General features: G+C 34.4%; 1 protein-coding gene across 2 annotated transcripts in view; it reads right to left on the minus strand.

The window, feature by feature from the left end:
- The window catches only part of OLA1 (Obg like ATPase 1), a 174221-nt gene that overhangs the window by 35424 nt on the left and 122374 nt on the right, over positions 1-16423 (minus strand). For both annotated transcript variants that reach the window (XM_054477567.2, XM_054477566.2), the window contains 2 exons: positions 12444-12524; positions 12028-12125 (listed from right to left, as the gene is read on the minus strand). In XM_054477567.2, the coding sequence (XP_054333542.1) occupies positions 12028-12125; positions 12444-12524 (179 nt within the window). The remainder of the gene's footprint in view (positions 1-12027; positions 12126-12443; positions 12525-16423) is intronic.

Genomic DNA, 16423 nt, shown 5'->3' on the forward strand with positions numbered 1-16423 from the left:
CTCTGACAGGTGAGGAAACCAAGGGCTATAAGGCAACCAACCAAACAATCTTGAGTCACGCTTATACAAAATATTGCAATTATGTTTGCTCTCCGATAGGTAAAAGTTTCTGTGTAATTTTCACTAGGATACAAACAACATAAAAAACTCCTTGTCTACTTTTGTTGCATGAAAACCATGCTATAAATGCATAAAATGTTTTATACTTTCTCTCATGAATTTGAGCTAAAAGAAGTTTCCAAAATATTTAACTAGGTTTCTTACTTCACTTCTCTGAGCCTTAGGTTCTCATTAGTAAATGGATAGAAATTTGCCTTCCAAGGTTGTTATGGGGATTAAACGAAATGATAGAACATATGTAAACACCCCAAAGTGCAGCATATAATAGATGCTCAACAAATGGTAGTCATTAGTTTTGCCCGACCTGGATGTATATGTACATATACATAAACATATACATATACATATACATATACATATACATATACATATACAATGTTCATTATATTGCTATGCACTAATATAGTACTAAACCAGAACATTATACAAATCATCCATTTGTATTCCAGCTAATAAAGGAGATATGTACAAACACACACAGTCTCACACACTTCCCTACTCCCAAAGTAGTTCTCAAAAACAAATCCAAGTTAGTGAAAATGCAAGGAAACAGAATAAATCAGTACATGGTTAAAAACAAACACACAAATAAAACAAGTGGTTGAAGAAAGTAGTTTTCTTGAGAAAAGTAGCAATAATATGTATTTTCAATATAAAAATATATAAACTGTTTTATGTACTGTCCCTACAATGGCTATTAAATTGGAAAATAGTTTTTAAAGATAAGTCCATAAAATTAAAGATACAATTTTAGGTGCAATTTTTAAAAAAATACCACTCTCAGTTGGCATTTTCTAATTAGGTTATAATGAATTTTTAGTCTCAAATTTTATAGTGCATGAACTGTCTAACAACAAAACCTTACCTAAATGAAATTCATAGTAATAGGAAATGTGACTGGTATATGACATATTTCACAGGCCTTGTCTACCTTTCCAGCATCACCAATGCCCCAATGCTGAGATACTATGGCTTAGCAGTTAGTGAGGAACATGAGCTCTGTAGATGAACTGCTTACAATTGAATGTCGGCACCACTGACTGGTTATGTAACTTTGGTCAAGTTCCTTAATCTCTCCATACTTGCTTTTCATTTCCTTAAAATGTGGGTAATAATGGCACCTACTTTACAAGCTTGTTGGGAATCTTAAATATAACTGGCATAAGGTCAAGTATGAAGTGTTGACTGAATGACGACTACTACAAATACAACATTAGGCATACAAATTATCTGCCATTGCTCTACCTCATAGTGCTGTGGTTTGAATGTGCCCCCCAAGGTTCATGTGTTAGGAATCTTAAGCCCCCAGTGCAATGAGATTGGGAAGTGGGACCTTTAAGAGGTGGCTAGGTCATGAGGGCTCACCCCTTATTAAGCAATTAATGCTGTAATCATGGGAGTAGGTTAGTTATTTCAGGAGTGGACTCCTGATAAAGAGAATGAGTTTGACCCACTTTGCCCTCTGTCTCCCACTTGTTTCTGCCTTCTGCTCTTCTGCCATGGGATGACCCTCAGAAGATGCCAGTGACATACTCTCAGGCTTCCTGGGCTCCAGAACCATGAACCAAATAAATTTCTCTTCTTTATAAATTACCTAGTCTGTGGTATCTGTTATAGCAGCAGAAAACAAACTAACACATGTGATATTCTCTCATTTCCCTATTTATTTAACATCAACTCCCTCACCCCATCACTGAAGAATTATTATTATTACTATTTTTGAGATGGAGATTCACTCTTGTTGCCCAGGCTGGAGTGCAATGGCATGATCTTGACTCACTGCAACCTCTGTCTCCCAGGCTCAAGCAATTCTCCTGCCTCAGTCTCCCGAGTAGCTGGGATTACAGGTGCCCGCCACCAAGCCCAGCTAATTTTTTGTATTTTTTAAGTAGAGATGGGGTTTCACTACGTTGGTCAGGTTGGTTTCGAACTCCTGACCTCAGGTGATCCACCCTTCTCAACCTCCCAAAGTGCTGGGATTACAGGCTTAAGCCACTGTGCCCAGTCGAATTATTTTTAACAAATTATAGTTTGCTATAACAGAAAAAGTTAAATCCTGTTTATCATATCAATATATAAAAACCAATCTGTGGTTACAGGTATGTTTTTGGGGGGTTTATTCTGTACCACTATTTTAGACTTGGCAATTTCACATAATTTTTAATCTCGGTTTCAATAAGAGCCATTGTATTTTCTCCACCAAAATTTTTATACATGATATTGCTTAAAAATGCAAGCTAAGGTGGGTACTAAAATACATTGCTGTTGCCTCTTAACAATGTTATTAGTTAATAAAATTACGAGACAAGGCAAAAACAGCAGCAGCAAATGCTTATTATCCTAAAAAAAACCCCACAAATGTTGTCTTGAGAATTGTTCTTTTTAACTAAAATCCTAATTTAGTTTATTAACTAAACAATTGGATGGAGATTAAACTTTCTGAGATAAAGCAAAATGCGAAAGTTGCTGACGTGATATTTTCAAAGATTTCTGGAGATTCACAAACATATCTTGTACTGTCACTTAGCTGTCAGTCATCCTGTGTGGAACAGTCGCATTCAGGTCAAATGGATCTATTTCTACCACTTACCTGCTCCAAGAACTTGGGCATGTTTTATAATCTTTCCAACCGCCTGCCCTATCTGTAAAATGGGCATGATAATACCTGCTTGATAGGTATAATATACATCTCAGCAATTTCCAAGCTCAGAATGCCCATCACATAGCAGGAACTCAACAATAAATAATGGTTTGCTATGTATGTCTTTTAGTTTGGTATAAGAAAAGCTAAATCGGCCAGGCGCGGTGGCTCATGCCTGTAATACCACCACTTTGGGCGGCCGAGACGGGCGGATCACGATGTCAGGAGATCAAGACCATCCTGGCTAACACGGTGAAACCCCGCCTCTACTAAAAATACAAAAAAAAAAAAAATTAGCCGGCCTGGTGGCGGGCGCCTGTAGTCCCAGCTACTCAGAAGGCTGAGACAGGAGAATGGCGTGAACCCGGGAGGCGGAGCTTGCAGTGAGCGGAGATCGCGCCACTGCACTCCAGCCTGGGCGACAGAGCGAGACTCCGCCTCAAAAAAAAAAAAAGCTAAATCAATTATATTAAATGGAGGAAGGCGGGAAGCAGGACATACAAAAGAAAAATGACAAAACTTAAAAGTCATATTTGAAAACTGCTAGTGACCTTCATGTTGGACATCCATATATGTTCCTGGGGAAAATCTTTTAAAATTTCATTTAAAAAGGCTAAAAATGACTACCAATGAACAGATACTATTTGATCTTTTCCTTTTAAATTTCAAAATGGATTAAATCCAACAACATTTTCCACAGCCCATAATACATTCTTTTAAAAGAATCTCTAAGGAAAATGCTGATTATCACCCAGGAATACTGATGACTACCCCTTGATTTCAATGACAAATATTTAAAGTACTGAAAAGGCACTGCTAAATCTTTGCTAATGGAAAGACAAAGCTTATTTCTCTCTCTGTTGGAGTAACGCATTCCTAAACTAATATGCAGAACTCTTATTCTAATGATGCAAATGCTTCATTTTGGCCAGGTATAGTGGTTCACACCTGTAATCTCAGCACTTTGAGAGGCCAAGGCAAGTGGATCGCTTGAGCCAAGGAGTTCTAGACCAGCCTGGGCAACATGGGAAACCCTGACTCTTATAAAAAATACAAAAATTAGCCAGGTGTGGTGGCCTGTGCCCGTCAGGGAGGTCCAGACTGCAATGAGCTGTAATTGCACCACTGCACTCCAGCCTGGGCAAGAGAGTGAGACCCTGTCTCTGAAAAAAAAAGAAAAGGAAAAAAATGCTTCATTTTAGTAAACATTCAATTCAAGGCCAATGTAATAGTGTAATGAGGGCCATCTCGGAATTTGAGGATCAAATGAAATAAAAAAGCTGAAACACTGTAAGGCTCTAGACAAATGTTGGCTGCTGTTATTTCTTAATAAAGTTCAATCTATTTCTTTGAAGTCATACATCGAGGGGCTTTTAAAAAGTGCTTCATAATTGGCAGCATGAATCAACAAGTCACTAGACAAGCAAGGAAAAGGAAAGATGAAATTTGAAATAAATTGCAATTATTACTTTAAAGGCTGTTTAAAACACTTAGCAATCAAAAATATTTCTGGACTATAAGAAATCAATGAAAGCAAACTAGAAAGTACATGATGGTTATTCTTCAAACCCAAATAAAATTTTAGAACACATTTAGAACATGTTTAAAATGTTTCAATGGAATGTACTTAAATAAAAACATGTAAGTTCTTTTCAAGTGGTTGTCTTCACATTTTATTCCTTTTTGATAGCCCATTACGCTCTACATCAACTGACTCCTGTTTCCTTCTCCAACTTCTATTCCTATAACTCGTATTCTGTTTTATTGCATCTAGCTACCTCAGAGCCTTTGTACTTGCAGTTTCCTCTCCCTGGACTGAGCTTTCCGTGGATTCTCTCATGGCATGTATCCTTATTTCATAAGGTCTTCCTCAGCCACCCTAACTAAGACAGTTTCCTCTTACTCTGCTTTGTTTTTATTCACGGTCCTAATCATTCCCTGCATTATATTAAATGTCTGTTTGTTGGATGTCTATTACTCCATGAGACTGTAAGTCCTCCAGGAGAAAGGGCTTTTTCTGTTCACCACCTAAGATAATACATGACACAAAGAAGGGCTTAATAATTGTTAATAAATATTTGCTTAAAAAGGAAAAAGAAAACAGTACCCACCTCCTCAATGAGCTCACAGTCTTCAAAAGGAACATAAATTTGAAATTTGCATTTATAATGACAGTTTTTTATCAAGTTTTGCTTTTCTTGATGTAAAGCATTAAAAAGACAGATTGCACAGCAATGTGCAGTCCCAGCCTTATATAAATAGGAGTATATGCAAAGTTCATAAGTCGGTTATTTTAAAACACATTTTTAAAAAGCAGAATTTTAAAACTGGTGGTAAAAATGGTCACAGATACAAAAATATTTCTCAAATTGTTCTATTTCTACTACATTGTGAACTAAATAGGCTTTTGAGGGTGAGTCTCACATTCTAATGTTTTTGATGGGAAATGCTTTCTAGGTCAATTTAGAATAAAGGAATGTAATAGTTTAAGTAATGTTACTGATCTCAAATATAGATATGCCAATTCACTTCGTTCTTATTCTAGCCAAAGCAACAGCTGCCCACTACAACGAAAGATGGGAAGAAACATGGTGAGATGCAGAAAAGGCTTATTTTCAAGGGCCTGAGGTATGGAAGAGGGAATGAGAGTAGGAAAAAAGATCAGGTCTTATCTGTAACCCAGTCCAGAAAAGTTGCTCTTAAATTGGGCTGCAGCCTCAGGAATGCTCTGTACGCAATTAGGAAAAGTTACCATGGCAAACCTAGATATTTGCATGGGCATCTTTTCTTTATGAATTCATTACACTTCATTAAAATCATAAAATTCTAGCCCTGGAAGGGAACCTTAGAGATGATCTTTAATTCTTTACTAACTTGCACTGCCTCACCCCCAACACATACATATATACATTCATACTCAGAGAGACTGAGATATAGGAAATCACAATGAAACTGTTTTAAAAGGTTTTTAAAAGAATAAACAATTTTCTTTAAAAAATCATGCTACTGTAACATGATTTTACATAAAGACTGTACATATTGTAACAATGTAAACAAAGGATGATTTACTCTAATGGAAGCCAAGGGTGACAATAAAATCCTCTAAGCTGCAAATGGTGAAGTTATAGGGCCCAACCTGAAAGAAGGGATGGGGTTGTAGAGAACATGGCAGCGATATCATGGGAGTCTCACTGTTATATTTATACATGTAATAAATTTTGTTCCTTAATCCAATAACAGAAATAAAAACCAAGGTGATGTATCCAAAAGATGCATTCACAAGGCCAAAACAAGTCCTTTTTCTATTATTGAAAACTTTTTGAGCTATAACTAAATTTGGGAAACATTATTTATACAGAACACATTTTATATGAACAATCTCAATGAATTATCTTCTACATGAAAGGCTAAGTAATTTAAATGGCCAAGTTCAAAGAGCTACTTATAGTAGCAAATAAAGACCATAGCACTTGTATTTCAAATTCTGAAGTAGTATTCTTCTTAACACACCCAACTCCTTGATAGTATCTACTCCCTAGGTTACAAATAGACCATATTCTCCAGTTTTTTAGGATTCATTTTCCTTATAGAAACAATATTATTAATGGTACCTAACATTTTGGGCTAGGCTTCAAGTCTATTTAACTCATCAAATAGTTAAACTACAACATTAAATCCAAAGGTAGATGCTGTGTCTGGGGAACATGCTGCACAGGAAAGAACGGTAGAGACAAATAATGCTCTTCCTCCTATCCCACACAAGCAGGACATATTAGGTTGTAAAACACTGACATTGTTCACCTTTCCTTTGCTCCACCCTTATCCCAGGAAAACCTGTTATTCAAATCCTACAAACTATCTTGAACCTCCATTCTAAATCCTTCCCGAGGTCCTGCCCTATATTTCCCACTCCCAACAGTCCTAAGATTTCTGAGCTTCAAAATTCTCCACAACCTTCTTCACCAACTACTAAACTCCTGTATTAGTCCATTCTCACATTGCTATAAAGAAATACCTGAGACTGGGTAATTTATAAAGAAAAGAGGTCTAATTGGCTCATGGTTCTGCAGGCTGTGAGGCATGGCTGGGGAGGCCTCAGGAAACTTCCAATCATGGCAAAGGTAAAGAGGAAGCAGGCACAGCCAGAGAAGGAGGAAGAGAGCAAAGGGGTAGGTGCTACACACTTTTAAACAACCAGATCTCATGAGAACTCACTTATTATCACGAGAACAGCAAGAAGGAAATCCACCCCTGCAGTCCAATAGTCCCCTACCAGGCCCCTCCTCCAACATTGGGGATTATAATTCAACATGAGATTCGGGCAGGGACACAAATCCAAACCATATCAACTCCGGTTGTAAGAGTGTAGCTCATCCCAACTCAGTGTTTTGGTAACAAAATATGACTCAGAGATCCTTAATCTCTAGGGCAGATTTTTAAGAGGATTGTTTTTGAATTATTCAACAAAGTGAGTAGGGTAGGGAAGCAAAGAAATTCTTTGTGTAGATGAATCATTTGTAATTTGAAGAACACTGTATAGCTATAAACCAAACTTTGTATTTCATTTCCTAGATCATAGATGTGTGTACATGTATAGGGAATATATATTTTAATTTCACATGACAGAATCCTAAGGAACACTTATTTTTTAAAAAGTACTTATAAATCTTTTAATCTGTAGAAGCTAGAAAAAATTTTATAAAACTTTTTCTGTTTGTGTGGAGTGAAATTCTTCAGCTAGTTTGAAAAAGATGAAAGTCCTGACATATTTGATAAATTACATCACTCACAAATCAGTAAGTCAGCAGATGGTGCTAATGAAGATTACAACGGGCACTCCCAAATGTATCACTTTCTTAAATTCAGTGAACCATCTGGCAAATAGAAATCGTTGGCTATAAATAGTATTGCAAAAAATACAAATAGGCCAAGGGAAATTCCTAATATGCATAGGGTCAGTAGCATTATGTTCATACAAAAAAAGTGCTTTCGTATATAATTATCTCTTTCATAAGAAACCAGAAGTGCACTACTGCATTGTTACCTCTTGATAAGAATATGAAATTGTTGAAAGAATATTCAAAACCCATTTAATGAAAACCAAATAAGAATTCACAAATATTATTACATGTAAAAATAGATTCAAATGCAAAAGTACATTTGACCAAAAAAAGAAAAAAAAAAGATTCCTGAATGGGCAACGGTTTTTCCCCATCCCCACTTCTTTCAGCCTTCCATCTCCTATAATAAAAAGATCATTTTTCTTTATCATATTCTTTTTAATTCTAAAGATTCTGATCAGAGAAAGAAATAATCAATTCCACAAAATTCATTCACCAAAAATTATTTGAAATCCTAATTCATAGTATAAATAATACTGTTAACAATAAGCTTTATCATAATACAAAGTAATCTTTCCAAAGCAGAAAGTCTGTGTTATATTTCTAGCTTAAATGATCTTGTCAGAAACTGATGACCTCCTATAATAGTTCTACAGAAATAGTTTTTTATATTTATATGCATATATGTGTTTGTATATATATGCACACATACAGAAATAGAAAATTGTGTGTCAAAAATATACACACTTCCACCTACATATATACTTGCTGAGATATAGTAGCTGTAATTTTTATAGGCAGCTCAAGAAATCAAGAAAATATATTTATTCCATGATTCCCCCCGAACCAAGCACATAATGTGTAGTATCCCCAAACTATTTTTAGTTATTGTATACAAATTGTGTGGAAAACTAATGAACACACAAAGATGGGAAAGGGGAAGGAACTGAATCATGGTATCATAAGAATTAATAATAAAACATTTTTCTATTTAAAATGCATTTAGTGAACTTGACACATTGCCCTTCATTATTAAACAACTTAAAAGACTTTCCAAGTATTTGTCTATATATCTTGAATCAATTTCATCACTCAGATTAATTGACTCATATAATATTACCCAAAAGGTAATGTTAAATGACTACAAGCCCACCAGGGCATATGAAAATGTGTGTATAACACACACACACACACACACACAAACACACACACACACACACACAGTCTGCGTATCTAAAAGTTTAGTTATATTTTCCAGTTAAACACAAATATGTAGTATAATAAATAATAAAATATAATTATCTTTTATTAACAGTTTCAAGAAAGGTAGGATCACAAAAATGAAACATAATTTATGGCTGGTAGGTGTAAAAAATATCTAAAATTAGTTTGTTCTACTGATTTCATAATTGGATGGCATATTCTACTAACAGAGCAGCAAGGGTGCAAAGATTGAAATTTAAACCCCTAATTAAGCAGTAGTTTGACAGTTCTAATGTCCTGTACCTGCTTGACACCATGACTCAGTAAGCAATCTCAAATGAAAATACCGCGTATAGTATAATCTTAGTTATAAGTAACAGCTGATCGTGTTTAGAAAATGAAAACCTCAAGTGTTCAAAAATGCTTGTGCTCACCAAAAACAACAAAAACTTCTATATAGTTTTATTCATTCAAGAAACAGCAATTTGTAATAATAAAAAATGGTTTGTGGATTCACTTACAACATCTTGATTACTGTCATTTGATCATAACACAACTGCAATCAACCCGGCTGCCATGTCAGCTTCTCTTCAGGGGCTAGGTCTTTAGTCATAAATCAATGAAATGACTAATTCAATGACTAATGCTTGCAGCCATTCCAGTTTTTGCATCTTACAAAAGGTCAATATAACTACTCAATAACACAATAGACTTATCTTTCAAAATGCTTCCTTCTTTTCTAGGGTTGAAAAATAACACATTACCATTTACATTTAGGGTGAACTTCAGTAACTAAAGTGTTCAATACTTCTGAAACGGTGACCTGCTAAAATAACAACAGTTTTAGTCTCCTCTTGTGGCCAAAGTCACAAACCTCTCGTCTCCTCTTTCTTGATGGTTTAAAATAGTTTTCCAGATCTAAAAGACCCACGAAAGTATTTATTACTGTTTCCTGCATCAGTCTTATTTGCTATAGTAACATTACATGTTAATCTTCAAAAACAAAAACTTTTTCTTTTGCTAAAGAAGCAACTAATAATGCAAATGGGGCTTAGATGTAAACATTACCTAAAAACAAGATGCTAACACAATTAAAAGGATTTAGTAGTTAAAATGGATTTTAACTATTTACATCTGCTTTCAGTGTTATAAATGATGAAAACCTAGTGTTCATATCCTTCATAATAAAAATTTATTCTGCACTTTAATACAAAGGCTATGTTGCATAAACAGAGAGGATTTAAAGCTGTAGCAGAGTGGCTGAATGAAAGGAAAATGGCAATCTTTCTGGCTCCAGTAGATGCCATTCCCTATCACACAATATTTCCCACTCATAAATACATGACAAATACTTCCTCAATCATTTTTTACGAGCGGGGATGCACAGGGGGTAGTCAATGGCTAGCTTGAGGGAAAATAGGAACAGCAGGCGGCAGAAACTGTACAGAAAATGGCTATGTGGTAAATTCTCTTCTGGAACATCACTCAGTTACCCAGTCTTTGATCTTTCAGCTACAATTACACTAACTTCCACAAGATCTGGATCCCTCCCAACCCTCCCCCCAAGACATACACACACCAACCCCAAGCCAGATCATTAGTTACACATAAAACCTATTAAGATTTGGTTTTATAAAATAGGATCATTCATACCTCTACATTATTATAAATTAAAATTTGCTATTTAGACAAGAGTTTACTTTCAATTGGCTATAACCATGTCATCATCACAACTGGTCTCACAAAAAACATGGGGTGTCTGGCGACAGCTAAATCACAGACTGGCGTCTCCTAAGCAGTCTGTCTACCATTAGGGTCTGGGAAATGGTATTTACTATACAATTAGAGCCAGGGAGTTCTACCTGTAATCATCCAAATACAGGTGTGAGAAGCCCCTTTGGGCAAGGAAACTGACTCATCCCTTTTCATGTAAACTTTGATGTCTGTATTGTTTCACAGAGCCTCAGGAAACCTTACCATTCATACCACAATGAGAAGATTTATTAACTGAGGTCAAGTAATAAATTTAAAATTCATTCCTAAAGGTAACAATTTTTAACACATTAATCATCAAATTTATAAGAATTTGAAAGGCAACAGAACTGATTATTTTAAAGTTAATTACCTGATGGAGGATACTGACCAGCTGAATGAAATCTTTATGTTAAATTTATGCTTTTTAGAACATTACCAATAAAGAGGCTAAATTCAGCTTCCTATCAGGAACACAAAATGTCTTATAGTAATATCAACAGGGCATTTTTAGTTGCAGTAATTTCACAGAATTTATTCTAATGATTTATTGGAGTTAACCATCTGACATTAATTATTGTTTTGGCTTCCAGTCTATGAATGTTTATTTTTCAGTTTAAAGCCTTCTCACTCTTTGATATCATATGGAAATGAGAATTTTTAATGGAAAATTGAAACCATGTGCATCTAAGTACTTAATGAAGTACAGGGAGAAACAGACAATATATTTTAGGAGAATTCAGATATTTTGCTTTGGATAGTTTTGATTTGTTTGTATGACTCAATAGTATAAATAAGAGTCCAGTGAGGCAAATCAAAGTGAGTGGTATGCCAAATGTGGACATGCCCACAGGTACATGAACATATAATTTTCTGAAGTTATCAGTGATAGTAACAAATCTTGTACATTTTGGTTACATGCCAAAAATGACAATCAATACATGAATGCATAGTTTTCACCTCGATGTACTTTTAAAGCATTTGAAACAGGTACTGGCCTTTCCCCAAACACAGCCTTTTTTTTTTTTTTTTTTTTAAAGCATTCAATCTGGATTTTAAAATTCATGGCCAGCTACAACCCCAAGTGGGTATTTTAAAGTCACTTATAATATCAACACAGCTAGAAATTCCTAGTGTAAGAAGTTTTATTGTTGTGACTACATTTATTCTCATTTTGCAATGGAAATAAACAATAATGTCTAATAAACTTACATTTGATAAGTAAATATATATAATTCAATATTGCTTATTTAATTCAGTTTTTCTTAAGTTCTCTAACTATAAGTCAATTAGAAGACTCATCTGTGAAGGTAAATACCAAGCACATCTTTCTCATCCATTTTAAACTTTTTAATAATAAGGAGAAAAATATTAAAATTAAACATTGCCGTTAAGTACATATATGTGGGTGTGTGTTTGTGTGTGTACAGAGATGATGCATCTGGGTACATCTGGTGAGGAAAAACTTACCATTTGTTTTTCTTTCTAACGTAGTCTTTTTCAGAAAGATTAACCAAGTAGACCATTGGTTTTGAAGTCAAAAATAAGTGTTTATTCAACACTTCAATCTAAAGTGGGAGATGGAGAAAGAATCCCTTTTAAAAGTTTAGTAAATATGGAATAAATCACCGAAGAATTTGAAAGTAAACATTCCTTAAAACAAGTAGGCATTTTCATTTTTATAAACCTTATTTCCAAAAGATTAGTGGTTATGAAATATCATGAGTGGGGGAAAAGAAAAAAATAACAAGCCCAGGAATAAGCAATCACTGACAGAAATAAAAATTTAGATATAATGGTTAAGTGTAAAATAATGACAACTCTAATTTGTTCCCTAGCAAATCAAAGCAAAGGCAGTAATAGATGGCATGATATTTATAACTTACCTCTTTGTCATTCCAATCATGATAGAAGCGAACAGGTTTCTTTTGATCTATAACCCAGGATTTTACTTTGCACATTATATCCTACACATGATTGAGAAAAAGGTAAATATATATGAATAACTAAACATTTAGATACTAAATATTAAAATAAAAAGTTTTCAAATTTTCAAAATAAAAATAGTTTGTTTTAATGAAAGGGGGCTAGGTCACACAAATAATTATTTTCAATATCTCATTTAAAAACCAAATACTAATAAAACATTGTGGCATTAAATTTTTAATGTATAAAATGGACAATATTAGCAAAAATTAGTAACAGCCTGAAAAATGTCAAGACAATTCAATTACATCAAAGACTAAATACAAGAGTTACTACCATTTCGATATTACCTAGTGATGCCATATAGAAGACAAATATGCTATTAGAAAATGGAGTGAGGGGATATACTGAAGAAAGACTAACTTATATTTTTCCCCTAAGAAGAAAAACAAACAAGACAAAATTGAGCCTATTATCGATGATCCAGCCTCCAAAATATTAAATCAACTGACCAAATCCCTTTTTATTTTAAATTAATTTTTTGCCAACACCTTCTCCCTGCCCACTTCTCCCGCAGCCGCACCCCCAATACCCCCAACTCCCCCACCCCCGCAACCTGCCAAAGCCTCCATTACACAATGGCAAGAGCCCTGCACTGGTGACCTCCAACCAGCTGCATTCACTTTCAGAACATCTCTCTCTGCTGGAAATCTAAAGGCCTTTTAGTTAGCAAGCTAGTGTGCATTCAGAAGGAGTAACTGCAGGAAGAGCCCAATGTGCTTTGTTTCTCTGGCCTTTCTTCACAGAAAGATTAATCATCTGTGAAATGGAAACGGCAAACAGCAAGTGACACAAACTGAACCCTTCAAGCCTTTCCTCATCAGTTTTGTGGTTCTGAATCTAAAAGCTGCGTGTGGCAAGGTTCTCCTTACAGGCAGGTGTTAATAAAAGGCTCTGGGGTCTGAAAGGTCAAATTTAGCTCTTCCAGAAGAAGTGCATTTGAGAGTCATCTGGGTTTCTGTTGTTGTTGTTATTAAGGATAATTTATGGATATGTTTTAAATATGCATTTCTCAAAATTTATTGTAACACAATTATTAGTTATCAATTTCCTGGATTTTTATCAATGTATTTTACTGTACCATAATCAGTTATTCTTCTTTAAATATCCATTTGTATAAATTATCTCAATATTTAGTATACCTTCCTTCCAAATTTTGCTGTTACCAACAGGAAAAATAAGGAAAAAGCCTTATATCCTTAGATCCTGATTTGAAACCCTCCAGGCAAAGGACTTCCCACAGATTTTAACAAGGAAGAGGCAAGCTGAAAACTTTTAATGAAATCTAACATGTTCTGCTTAAGAATAATCACTTTTACTCTTCTATAACTGAATTTCACTCATAAATGTTTAAAAGTGGCTAATGTAACACCATTTCCTACAAGGAGAAGATCAAAGTGCTATATTACAAATGCATTATGATTAAAAAAGCCCTGTGCAGCCTTGCTATTAACTGTTCTTTAAACCCTAAAAGGCTTCCCATAGATCTCACTTGGCACTGCATATACAACCTTTGACAAGTAATGTAGACCATTTTTATTCATTGCCTAAAATTGTAGGCAATTATGTGCGTCACACTGGCCACCTGCAAATTCTGAATGCCTGCTCTAGTTGTCAGTGCAAAAAACTAATGTCGGAGGGGATTAATCTAGGGGGAGAGCGTCCTCTTTAATGGCTCCAGCAGGTGAAATGGCCCAGCTGGTTACTATGATGAGTGGCCAGAACAGCTTATGTAGAGACACGCAACAAGATTATACAAAAGAAAGAAAAAACAGTGGTACCATCTTATATGTGGTTCCATTAGTTTTTTCAATTAAAGAAAGAAAACAGACAAAAGAAAGCCAAACAAAAAATAGGGGAAGAAATTAAATTTTAATCATATAAAAAGTATAAAATACTTCTGTAACTATAAACATTTTTACAAAACCTCAGAGCCTCAATAAGTGCTGATCACCAGTGAAGGAATTTCAGTATTTCTCTTTCATTGTAAATTAACTGGACCATTACTTCAGATATAGAAATCTTATCACAAAAGCATTTTGGCATTTGCTTTTTCTCACATTACAAATTACATTACAAATTAGAAGCACTCAAAAAATTTTTTGCAGTCAAGTTTTAATTAAATAGAATTCACTTATAATCAAAGTTCTTGAACAGCATAGTATTCCTTAAAGCCACATTCAAATATTTTTAGAGAAATTTATATATTATAACCTAGTTTTTGGACAGTTGAAATAAAAAACATTTTGTACTCAGTGCTCTCTTAATTACTCCCACAAAAGATTTAACAGCCAAGAAAAGACAACTTAGATTTACTAAGAGATGTCAGTTTTATTTAAGACAAATCAAAAATAGATTGCTTTTCAGATAAGATTATCTTATATAAATGATCAGTATATGGTATAGTTTCAATGTGCTCTTTTTCTTACATAAAGTAAACATTAATTCTAATGTTAGCAAAAAATTAAAAGATGTTATATTCTTTATCAGAAAAACTTCTAAACAGATGAAAGAAAACATTTGGGCTTGTTTGGATATAATACTTATTGGTTGATTGAATTTATTTCCTTATGTTCATATATATAAATACATATATAAATAACGATGATTAGAACAATAAAAGGTTCCAGTTAACTGAGCTTGGTTAACTGGAAAAAAAAATTGAATACCCAATGCATTCAGAAGTTGCCTTAGGTTCCATATTTCTTTACTATCATTATATAGAAATACAGATGTAGGGGTACTAAATTGGGCTGTTTTGATAACTTTAACAAATCCCTCATTTTCAAAATAAATTCTGTACATTACAGAGATACATAAAAATTCCTGGTCATTTGAACTTTTCGGTTAGACTGCAGTTACATGAATGGACTAATTCAAGAGGTAACAGTATAATGCTTAAGCATGGGAATAAATCCTAGCCACTTACCAGGTCTGTGACCTACTTCACTGATAAAATGCAGAGGATGAGATCTACCTCCTAGGGAGTGTTGTGAAGATTAAGAGATAATGCATATAGTGTTTAGCACAGTTCTTGGCACAGAACGAATTCTCAATAAATGTGAGTAGTTGCCATTGTTGTTATGATTGCTGAAAGATTAAATCCCAGTGATCTACAACATGGCAACATGTTCTCTTGGGTGCTCCTTTAAAGCATATGTACACTTTTCCATCTGTATAATTGTTCACTAGTCCTTTTCTTCAAATTTCTGAGTTTCTAAAAATACTGGCTTTTTTCACGAAATCTCAAGTCAGGCTTCTAATCTTAACATTCTGCAAGAACTAGCTTTTGCTAAATGACTGTCTTTTAACTGCAAAGAAACTTAACCCAAACTCACCTTGAATACCTCACTCTTCTGCTTTGACTCTTCTTACTCAGAGCTTCACATTTAAAATTAGAAATGCTCTATTTTCTTGATATATTTTATTATTGTTATTGTTAACAGCAACTGTAATGTATTTAGACTCACAGCTTCATGTGTGACTTGCCTAAATTCCCATAGCTTGTAAGTGGCAGAGATGAGATTCAAATTCAGGTCTAAGTGACTTGAAGGTTCATGTTCTCTTCCATACCCTGGCATATTTGTCTTCCTTACTGCTTTTATAACTGTTCCTTGTTTAGCCTAGACATCTCCCAAGGTTGTTATTCAAAATCCTCATTCTCATTCAGGCTATCAGAGAAATTCAATATTCTTATTTTTATTATTTGGGTACAATAGCTGATCATTAATCCATGTATCACAAAAATAGTAATTTTTCTTTGCAGACAATTACATAATAATCCGGTCATTTATTACATATTCCTAAAATACTAGACTTCTCTATCTTGTTATCTTCAGTTCCCATAGCAGGAATTATTAACCTATGATCCATAAATAGA

Source organism: Pongo pygmaeus, chromosome 11 (assembly GCF_028885625.2).
Source record: "Pongo pygmaeus isolate AG05252 chromosome 11, NHGRI_mPonPyg2-v2.0_pri, whole genome shotgun sequence".
NCBI lineage: Eukaryota > Metazoa > Chordata > Mammalia > Primates > Hominidae > Pongo > Pongo pygmaeus.